The sequence below is a fragment of the Ooceraea biroi genome, chromosome 4, assembly GCF_003672135.1.
Source record: "Ooceraea biroi isolate clonal line C1 chromosome 4, Obir_v5.4, whole genome shotgun sequence".
Taxonomy (NCBI): Eukaryota; Metazoa; Arthropoda; class Insecta; order Hymenoptera; family Formicidae; genus Ooceraea; species Ooceraea biroi.
In genome coordinates, this window is record NC_039509.1 from 15,076,510 (window position 1) to 15,088,537 (window position 12,028).

Here is a 12,028-nt window from a genome sequence, read left to right on the forward strand (position 1 = left end):
TTAATATATACAGCCATATAATTACCCTATAATTTGTCTGACACTTAAAAAAGAACTAATTTATTATATCTATTATGTTTAGAGATTTATTCATTCAATATTTTTTTGTACGTCAAGTACGCATATGCGCATCGCATATAAAAATTTATGTATAAACATCTTGCGACTCGTATAAATTTCGTCAGACAGATCAGATCTTACGTAAGATCACGCTATTTTCAGACGTGTCGAATAGTAATATTCTTCAATATTATTCAAAAGACTATTATTAACACATTCCCAGCCGACGGTTCTGATGTGAAGGCCTTAGCTGAACGCCGCTTATAATTTCCAATGTCCATAATTGAACGCTTTTTGTTATAGATATCTATACATTTTAAAATGACGTAGAACTGCGTCGCCGGCAACCAGCTAAAAATTTAAAAATGACGTAGAATTATGTCTGCCAATGTGTTAATAAATATTAATAAAAAATATATAAAAAATATATATTAATAAAATATTAATCATTTATAAGCACCGATTATCCGAGTACGTGTGAATAAAAAATTTTGAATTTACATTTAAAGTATTATAATTGTATTATAATTATATCTAAATCATTTATACTGTTTGCTCAATATTTCTCAAAGAAATTAAATTTTCTTTATGTGAAATACTTGTATATGCAGATAATTAAGAAGACATAATTATTTCTTAATTTAACGATAACGAGCGCCTTACAATACAGCATAACAAAATTTTCTAGCCATTGATTTTTACGTTATCTAGGCGCGATTCCATCTTGTCTTCCGGTCATTCGGAAAAATCGCGAATTGATATTCGTGAAGATGTAGGGCGCATTCTCCATAGGACAGAGTACTTTCTCCAATATTCTCGGCAATCCTTTCTCCGTCTTGTTCCCGACTGGCTCGAACATATTGTTCCATAACAGATTGGCACCTAAATAGAATATATAATAGAACATAGAACCGAATGAAATGTGATTGAATCATACGCTGCGCTTCTATTATAATTTATTATCATGTAAAAATTATATAAATTTCGTCGATGTAACATTTTTCTTTTTTTCTGACTTTTATTAATATTGTTATTAAATTATAACATATATTTATCCCGCTGTTTTAGTATTGTTAATAACGAATATTTATTATAACGAATATGTATTACAACTGATATTTTTAAAAACATTAACAAAACGGAACGAATATATGTTTCAACTAAATATTAAGGATTAATGAGTTTTCGTAATCATTTATCACCATTAATAAATGCGAGGCATAATTGTAACGAATTGATGATTAGTTTATAGCCCATGACCATTTTATTTCTCGTACAAACGATTAATTTATCTTTGAGTGCACACTGATGCATGATCATTAATTGATTGACTCTCGTGTGGTTATTATTTTTACGTAACATCTAATTAATTTTTAAGTCTCTGATTTTGATTACTTCTTCAGATAATCATAAATTTTTTACGCTTATATACTTGTGACATGAACATGTACAACTTGTTACGTGTTAATACATGAAATAAATGACATAACTAACTACGCTTATTACATTCGTACGGAATGTTGGATGAACTTCCAAATTGAACATCTTTGATGCGCAACATTCTCGCAAATAGCTTGATGTATCGTTCCAAGATAATTGCATACATTTGATTTAATTAACTTCTTTTTAATTGAAACAGTACTTAAAGCAAATATAAGTAATTATGTCTTCGTAGCATGTCATGAAAGACATGTCATCAAAGCATATTATATAATGCGCACACTAATTAACTTCTAACAGACTCAAAATTTATCCAATTTAGAAAGTTTATTACAATTGATTGCCAATACCAATATTAATCTTATTAATAATTTCAGTTTTCTTTTTACGCAAACTGAAATTATTAATAAGATTAACATTGGTATTGGCAATCAATTATATACAATAATACAGTATACAATAATAATACAGACAATATATATTATTGTCTGTATTATAAAATATTATATTATAATTGTTACATTGTAATATGAAATTAAAAGTTAAAAGTTAAAAATTACTGTATCAATGTACATTGCTGACCACAATAATATAGTACGAATTATTCATGTTATAATTTATAAAATAATTTAACTCAACAAATTGAATGAATTTTATTATATAAGATCAAATCTTGTTGGATATTTTATTGCTTTTCATATTTATCATCAATTCCATAATTCCTTCCCCTAGTAAGCTGCAACCGTTTCTACATAGTTACATTTTTTCTGACATCGAACAGGGGAGCATTCATTCAAGAAAACAACAAAAACGCGACAATGATAGATAATTATAATTAATATATTATTTATACGCACACAAAGTTTATCAATACATTAGTCGAATAAGAACCCTGGTAGAAATTTCGTGCATTTGTTTAGCAGTTATTGAACAGTTTTGTTACATTCTGCCCAGTAATTGACGAGTAAAACTGTTGGGATCCCGATCAAGATGTAACGTTTTTCCTACAGTTACTGGCCACAAAAGATGCACAAAATCTGAACTCATTTAATGAACAAAAACTGAACAAAAACTAGACAAAGTGCTTTGCAGAAATGTTTTTGTACATATTGGAAGTGTCGGTAATACTCTACGTCTTAATATTTTTAATAATTTATCACTATGCGAATGAGGTATTCTGCATGAAATAATCCACTCTTTTAATTGTACGATTTCATCCTGTTCAATGTCCAAATTATTATGACAGTTTTCATTGTTATCAGAATCTGATGTGTTCTCGTCACAATACAATTCTTCATTATTAATATCAGAATCTGATGTATTCTCGTCACAATACAATTCTGTACTATTAATATGCAACTCATTTGTTGTTTGCTTACTTTCTTTAACCTTAGTTGTCAGTTCTGCCATAACAAAACTCTATCTAGTTTTTGTCCATTTCCTGCACAGTATTGATACAATTGATGAGAATACAGTAATACTAAACAGTAACTGCTTGGGTGTCTAGAAAAACTGCACAGATTTCTACCAGGGAAGTTCTTAAGTCCTATTGTACATAAAAATATTTATTAATTAGCATGATAAAAATAGTAAATCGTTTACCAAGCGCATGTCCTTTCTGACTGAAGTGGAAACAGTCATATGTGACCAGACTGGTGTCAATCGGTGATGCACGAGCAGGATCCGCACTAGGTGCGTTAAATAATTTGATGAATGGCTGCAATACTACCGTGAAGTCTGGGGAGTTATCATATCTAAAGAAAAACAGCAATTTATTAATGCTTGCGCATACTACAATCCAGTCTGCTAAGTCAAACGAATTTACCAATCTATTGGGTTGGCCAAAAAGTAATTGCGTTTTTTTTTATATAAATAAAAGGCGAATTTTTCATGGGAAACAAAAACTTTATTAAACAATATATTGTCCATTTTGTTTGATTATCTTTTGCCATTTTTCAGGCAACTTCATGATTCCGCGCTCAAAAAAGTTCTTCTCTTTTTCAGCAAAAAACAATTCCAAGAACGATTTGATATCCTCATCAGCAGTAAAGGTTTTACCATTCAAGGCGTTTTGCAAAGAACGAAACAAATGGTAATCTGATGGTGCCAGGTCTGGCGAATATGGTGGATGTGGTAACATCATGGTAACACATCCCATCCAAGCTACAACAATTTTTCACGAGTGACCAAACTTGTACGTGGTCTAGCGTTATCATGGTGAAACACAACACCTTTGCGATTCACCAATTCTCGACGTTTCTGTTTGATGGCATCATTTCATTTATCCAGTTGACGACAGTATACGTCTGAATTAATGGTTTGATTCCTTGCAAGCAGCTCAAAATACACAATACCTTTAAAGTCCCACCAGACTGACAGCATAATCTTTCTTTGGTGAATATCTGCTTTTCAAGTGCTTTCAGCAGGTTCATCACGCTTGCTCCACCATCTTTTTCGTTTGACGTTGTTGTAGACGATCCATTTTTCGTCGCCTGTTACATACGTTTCAAAAATCGATCATTTTCCTCACGTTTCAAAAGAGAATCGCAGGTGTCAATACGCTTAGTGAGATGAATTTCTTTCAGCTCATGTGCTACCCAAATATCGAGCTTACTAATGTATCCAAGTCGTTTTAAATGGTTTTCAACACTCGATTTCGATATGTTAAGATTCTCAGCAATCTCTCGTGTCGTTAAACGCCGATTCGAATAAATCAGTGCCTTTATTTTGTCATCATCAATTTCGATTGGTCCTCCTGAGCGTGGTGCACCTTTCACATTAAAATCTGCAGATCGAAATTTAGTAAACCAATTTTGACACTGCCGCAGTTTTAAAGCATCTTCGCCATATACATGACATAACTTTTTATGAGCTTGCACAGCGTTTTTCCCTTTTCAGAAGTAATAAAACAAAATATGACGAAAATGTTCTTTTTGATTTTCCATTTTGAAATCGACGGCAAACAAACAATTGTTAACGAAATCGTGTGCTTTCTTTTTCTATTGGGTCGTCCGGAAAGTTCGTGCCGATTTTGAAGGAAAATTCAAAGGCAACATTTTTTTATGTCGATAAATATTTATTGTCTTATGTATGCACCGTTTTGTTTCACAACCTTTGTCCATCTTTCACGCAACTGGAAGATTTCATTCTCCCAGAACTTCTTAGGTTTCTCGGCGAAAAACTCCTCAAGGTGGTTTTTTATGTCGATCAAAGAGTTGAAGTTCTTGCCGCTAAGAGAATTTTGCAAAGACTTAAATAAGTGAAAGTCTGAAGGTGCAATGTCTGGTGAATACGGTGGGTGAGGTGGCACATCCCAGCCAAACTCCAACAATTTTTGTCGGGTAGTCGAAGAAACATGAGGTCTGGCATTGTCCTGATGGAACACGACGCCCTTCCTATTAGCTAATTCTGGACGTTTTTCCTGAATCGCTGTCTTTAATTCGTCCAGTTGCGAGCAGTACTTATCTGCATTTATCGTTTGGTTGTGTGGTAGGAGCTCATAATATAGGATTCCTTTCCAATCCCACCAGACACAGAGCATGACTTTTTTTGGATGAAGGCCGGCTTTCGGAGTGGTTAATGCTGGTTCATTTCGCTTACCCCAGAATCTTTTTCGTTCTACATTGTTGTAAATGATCCATTTTTCGTCACCCGTCACTAATTGCTTCAAAAATGGTACGTTTTCGTTGCGCTTGTACAGCGAGTCGCAGATGGAAATGCGATCCGTTAAATTTTTTCAGCCAAATTATGCGGAACCCATACATCATAGCGACTTACGTAACCAAGCTTCACTACATGATCGTGGACAGTGGTTTTCGATATTTTCAGTATCTCTGCTAATTCACGTGTCGTGTAGCGCGGGTTATTCTCGATCAGTGTCTTGATTTGATCATCATCAGTAGTAGAGGGTCTGCCCGAGCGTTCTTGGTCTTTAAGGTTAAAATCACCAGCTCTAAACTTAGCGAACCACTTACGTACGGTTCTTTCAGCTAAAGCGCCTTCTCCGTAAACAGAACATATCGAATTTGTTGCTTGTGAGGCATTTTTGCCTTTCCGGTAATAGAAAAGCATCAAGTGTCTAAAATGTTCTTTGTTTTCTTCCATCTTCAAAAGAGTACAAAACTGACACGAATCAATTTATCTGAAACAACTTTTTTCCTAAAGATGCGTTGAAATGTCACCTTTAAGCATATGTATATAAATCGTGTGTTTTCAATAACATTGATATATTCAGACATGTTCCAACGCCATCTATTAAAAATCGGCACGAACTTTCCGGACGACCCAATAAAACAAGCTTGAACTGTGAGTTGTTAACCTACATAATGAATTTGCGGTTTAGAATGAAGTTAGTTACATTTCAAGATATGTATGTCCATCTATTGGAAAAAAACGCAATTACTTTTTGGCCAATCCAATATGAAATATAATTAAAAGAAATTAGCATATTGAATAAAATAAGAAATTTCTCTCAGATATGAAAAATGTTGATGAAAGATTTTGTTTACGTCGTTAGTTAAATAATATTCTACATTCTTTTAATTGTATAATAGATATAGTACCTTCCTGAGAGTACTAAAGTTTCAGCAGCTTGCTGATAGAGCCGTGACATTCTCGATGCGGTAATTTCCGCTTCACTGTCTTTGTGCATACAAGCGCAGTAAAGAGGGTGTAATATATTGCACATAGTACTTCGGGTCACTCTGATTGAGACTGTGACGTCTGTCGAAAAGTAATACGAATATCATATGGTACGTAAACTGGCTTACGTATGGTACATATGTGGCTTTATGACAGTCGCGTTATGTCGTAACATACAATCTAGCAACTTTTAATTTCGAAATTTATTGAAAAAAATTTAATCTAGAATGATACATGCATTACGATAACGTGTGCTTTCTTACACTTAGATTGAGAAAAAAGTACTATATTTACGTTCAAGTTTATTTTTTGAATAATGATAATAAAAAATCTTAATTAAGCTATCACCTATGGTTGGAATTAAATTGACCAGTGTACGAGGTAATGCGACCTTTAGAAAGTCGAGCACTCTTCGCAAATGCAGAGCATGCCGCATCGGCGAGAATTGTTGCGGATCGTAACACTGTGCCGAGCAGATATCGTTAGCTCCAAATAAGATTGTAATTAGCTAAAATGAGGACATAGAATACTCGTTAGAGGTTGATAATAAAAAATTCCATGTAACGTTACTTTTGCGTTTACGTTACATTTTTTTCTTCGACGATACAAGTTCGCGTTATAATGAGGGATCATTACCTTCCAATGTTTCTTTACATTTATCTTTGGGTCATTCTTGATCCTCTGCACCAGGATTCGCGCCTGCTTCAATGCATCCTCCGTAGCAGCAACTGGAAAAGCGACGTTCAATCTCGCTGATGATGAAATAAACTCACCGGTGCCCGTGGAATATCCGGTTAATCTCGGATTGAACACCTGCAATTGCAGAGAGAAAGAGTATAGTGTGGATATTATTTTTTTATTATACCCAAAAGATATAAGCAGAAAAGCATGTTTACAATGAAGAATTAACATTCGTTTCTGTAATTTGTCACTTGTTCTACTCAACTTTCTCCGTGATAAAAGATCGATGCAAGAATTGAGAAAGGGTATCGTGAGACATCTTTGACATCTTGTCACGTACCTACCTTGAGGATATTGGGAAGTGTTAGAAATTGCCTCCAATTGCCTTGACCTCCGACGCACCAGCTAACTCCTCGTGCCTCGATAAAGGTTCCCATAGCGAATTCTTCCAAAGCACCGCTTCCGGCAACTAAGGAATCACCGAGACCACCAATCACATCGATGTCACCTGGTTTCAGACGATGGACACTATCCGGTATCGAGGACGATCTGTGAGATGATAAAACATAAATTTCTGAAATCTACTTTTACTTATCCATACACAAATTTATATAATTTATACATAGCTTATGCATCATATTTTTATCACACTTAACACCAAATAGAATTATCTAATACTTAATTATGCTAATACCTGCCGAGATGCGCGTTGCAAGGGAACGGAACATTGTCGGGAACCATTGGCTGTCTTCGTGCACTACTGTATAGCACGGGATATGAGATTCCATTTTCATCCAAATCATTCTAAAAGTTATGCGATTAGTATGACTTATGAACCTGGCTTCGTTTATCTTACTTACGCGCGCAATGCCGAAATATTTTAGAACAGAATGCAACATTATCTCATAATTAGGTAACCGTAATTCTTTTTTATAAAACCTGTGCATTCAGGCGATCGTCACTCGTAATCGTGAATGATCGAATGATCAATTTCTTTTTTGAATATATAGGAATAATACGATTTTATACTGCATTTTCATTGGACCACAATAACTCCGAGATCCTTATCTTTACTGAAGCAACGCTAAAACATCATTAGACGCTTGGCAATCTAAGTTTCCACGTCTGTTTCTGCGATAAGTCACATGGTTGTGACTATCTTCAAAACGAAATCTTTTCACCTGCGATTTTTCTGACGAGCCATTTGAGCCGGTGCCGATTAGCGCGCTTAGTATTCAGTACACGTCTATACTCTTGCTTTCTTCGATTTGCATTCCAACGCGTCGCGTCGCGACTTAAATACCGGCGCATATAAATAATTTGTTCGCTCTTTGTAGCTCCAAAAGAGGCACGTTCGGGTCCGTCTCAGCTTAATGCTATTCAGTTGAACTATTCGACAAACCCAGTGGGTGCATCGTATAATTTATAATAGCTCAAATTGTGTTAAGGCAGTTCTGAATGTATCCAACGTCGATCTTTCTGTACGCTAACATGAAAAGAAACGTCGCGGCCTTTCTCCGAATGTTCGGAATGCAAAGCACTCTTTCTTTCGTGCTTCATCAGCGTCTTTCTTTCGCAAAGTGGGCCTTCTTGGGCTTTTAACTATGTAATTTATCATTTTTTAATTTCCTTCTTTCTTTAATGATGCCAGTAATGTCAGAAATTTGTTATGCTGCTAATTAGTCTATGTCACTACCAAAACAAAGCGACATTGGTTTGTAGAAGTCCCCAAAGACGATATTATTGTTTAATGAATAACATCAAGTTCTTTGTTCTTTGTTCTCTATAAAAACATTTCTGTGAATTTGATGAGAAATTTTACAAGCCGGCATAAAAGCAAGGTCTGATCTTAACTTGCGGATCACGCGCGATTTCTCACATAGGAATCACAAACGTAGGGAGGCATCCTGCACGTCAGAATATTTCTGGCGATTCTCTCAATAATGTCTTTACTTGTTAGTCTATCGAATTCGCGAATGATTACGGAATACGTAACTCTCGCTTCCATTGTTCTCATGATTATGCGATGATTAACGTCAGCGAAACGGATTTCTTTCATCGCACATGCATTTTTTCCTTATTGCAGGAATCTTAATACGTGTTTCGCACGTTGTACTAAAATATGTTTTAAAATTCTCTTTCTTCAATCAAGTCCTCGAATCAAGTAGCAGTCTCAACGGCGTAATATAAAAAAAATAAAAAAACTTTTCTTATATAATTCGACCCCAAGCTATCCATTGAGCCTACTTAGAAGTTGATCCGTTCAGTGGTTATTGAGATCTAATAAACCGAGTGTCTGCGAAAGCGTCGCTTCGCGTAAAAGTGTCACGGTGCGGTTTCGCTGCGCGTATACTTGGCGCGAGACACTACCGTGCCTCTTGATTATGTTGATGCGTATAATAATCTTAATCTTAATTCCGCGATGTTTATGTCAGAAAGAAGCTTACCTTTCCCGCTCGAAACACGCTGCGCAAGAAGTCCATGAAAGAGACGCATTCATTCAACTGTAGGCCAGCGATAGCCACAAACAAATAAATCGCTTCGGTCCTCATGATACTCGCGAGATACCAAAAGCGAGGGCCAAAATTAACTTAATGACTGACGAAAGTCCTTTTTTAAGTTTTCTTTATACTTCGACTGATCTTAACTTGCGGATCACGCGCGATTTCTCACATAGGAATCACAAACGTAGGGAGGCATCCTGCATGTCAGAATATTTCTGGCGATTCTCTCAATAATGTCTTTACTTGTTAGTCTGACTATCGAATTCGCGAATGATTACGGAATACGTAACTCTCGCTTCCATTGTTCTCATGATTATGCGATGATTAACGTCAGCGAAACGGATTTCTTTCATCGCACATGCATTTTTTCCTTATTGCAGGAATCTTAATACGTGTTTCGCACGTTGTACTAAAATATGTTTTAAAATTCTCTTTCTTCAATCAAGTCCTCGAATCAAGTAGCAGTCTCAACGGCGTAATATAAAAAAATAAAAAAACCTTTCTTATATAATTCGACCCCAAGCTATCCATTGAGCCTACTTAGAAGTTGATCCGTTCAGTGGTTATTGAGATCTAATAAACCGAGTGTCTGCGAAAGCGTCGCTTCGCGTAAAAGTGTCACGGTGCGGTTTCGCTGCGCGTATACTTGGCGCGAGACACTACCGTGCCTCTTGATTATGTTGATGCGTATAATAATCTTAATCTTAATTCCGCGATGTTTATGTCAGAAAGAAGCTTACCTTTCCCGCTCGAAACACGCTGCGCAAGAAGTCCATGAAAGAGACGCATTCATTCAACTGTAGGCCAGCGATAGCCACAAACAAATAAATCGCTTCGGTCCTCATGATACTCGCGAGATACCAAAAGCGAGGGCCAAAATTAACTTAATGACTGACGAAAGTCCTTTTTTAAGTTTTCTTTATACTTCGACTGATCTTAACTTGCGGATCACGCGCGATTTCTCACATAGGAATCACAAACGTACGGAGGCATCCTGCATGTCAGAATATTTCTGGCGATTCTCTCAATAATGTCTTTACTTGTTAGTCTATCGAATTCGCGAATGATTACGGAATACGTAACTCTCGCTTCCATTGTTCTCATGATTATGCGATGATTAACGTCAGCGAAACGGATTTCTTTCATCGCACATGCATTTTTTCCTTATTGCAGGAATCTTAATACGTGTTTCGCACGTTGTACTAAAATATGTTTTAAAATTCTCTTTCTTCAATCAAGTCCTCGAATCAAGTAGCAGTCTCAACGGCGTAATATAAAAAAAATAAAAAAACTTTTCTTATATAATTCGACCCCAAGCTATCCATTGAGCCTACTTAGAAGTTGATCCGTTCAGTGGTTATTGAGATCTAATAAACCGAGTGTCTGCGAAAGCGTCGCTTCGCGTAAAAGTGTCACGGTGCGGTTTCGCTGCGCGTATACTTGGCGCGAGACACTACCGTGCCTCTTGACTATGTTGATGCGTATAATAATCTTAATCTTAATTCCGCGATGTTTATGTCAGAAAGAAGCTTACCTTTCCCGCTCGAAACACGCTGCGCAAGAAGTCCATGAAAGAGACGCATTCATTCAACTGTAGGCCAGCGATAGCCACAAACAAATAAATCGCTTCGGTCCTCATGATACTCGCGAGATACCGAAAGCGAGGGCAAAAATTAACTTAATGACTGACGAAAGTCCTTTTTTAAGTTTTCTTTATACTTCGACTGCTAGTCACTCCATGTTTTATTCCATGGTAGGATTTTGATGGGTTCTTGACTCGGTCGAACAGAACTTCCGGTCGCCATCGATGCACTTCCTCGAGAATATTTTCGACTGGAGACAACTGCAAACTTCGATTCATACACGTAGATCGTTATTTGCATGTATACACAGCGACAAGATCGTTTAAATAAAGCTGCGAGCAGATTCGCGTTTGTTTATCAGCTAACATTGCGATACAGAGAGTTGTTTGATTAATTCGCTGATTCTTTGAAAAATGTGCACGATCTTTAGGGCAATTTTCCATTTGAGCTGTATAAAAGCACTTAAGGTATAAAATATAATTACATTTCTTCAACGATACTATCGAATGACACTGTCAAACATGAATGAAGCAGGTCGAAGAAAGATGGGCCCGTGCGACCGTTGACGTGTGATCCCCTCTTTTGCGATGAACATATTCATCAGTTCCCCTACATTCTTTCGTATTCTTATACGGTAGTAGACAAAGTACGTGAGTAAGAGTGACAGGACTACGGTCAATGTTGCAACAAATCGTTTTGCTTCTTATACTAACACCTGCTTACACCACTCTATGTACCCACACTCGTCTGAATACATATATATTGAATAATATCGATTGCATCTAAATCGAATATGCTATTAAATCTGAAGAAAGTAATAAAGGTTAAAAATTATACGTGCACTGAGAAAAAAATGTAATTGATCTTACGAAATGTTTTGTCACGGGCTGCCAACAAAATATATACTTATTTCAACAAGTTATATATTGAAACAAATATGTAGTTCTTGGATTATGGATATGGATGTGTAATCACACATATAAGAATTATAATTCAACAATTCTATATTTGATTCAATATATAACTTGTTGAAATAAGTATATATTTTGTTGGCAGCCCGTGACAAAACATTTTGTAAGATCAATTACATTTTTTTCTCAGTGTAGCAGTTTTTAATGT

General features: G+C 35.9%; 1 protein-coding gene across 1 annotated transcript; it reads right to left on the reverse strand.

The window, feature by feature from the left end:
- Positions 1-720: 720 nt before the first annotated feature.
- Positions 721-9,857, reverse strand: LOC105284054 (phospholipase B1, membrane-associated). Its single transcript, XM_026969337.1, has 8 exons — positions 9,270-9,857; positions 7,517-7,626; positions 7,167-7,371; positions 6,778-6,954; positions 6,490-6,649; positions 6,063-6,222; positions 3,103-3,254; positions 721-942 (listed from the first exon to the last, which is right to left on the reverse strand). Exons 1-8 carry the CDS (start codon positions 9,372-9,374, stop codon positions 764-766), a joined length of 1,248 nt encoding a protein of 415 aa, XP_026825138.1. The 5' UTR covers positions 9,375-9,857; the 3' UTR covers positions 721-763.
- Between the last annotated feature and the right edge of the window lie 2,171 nt (positions 9,858-12,028).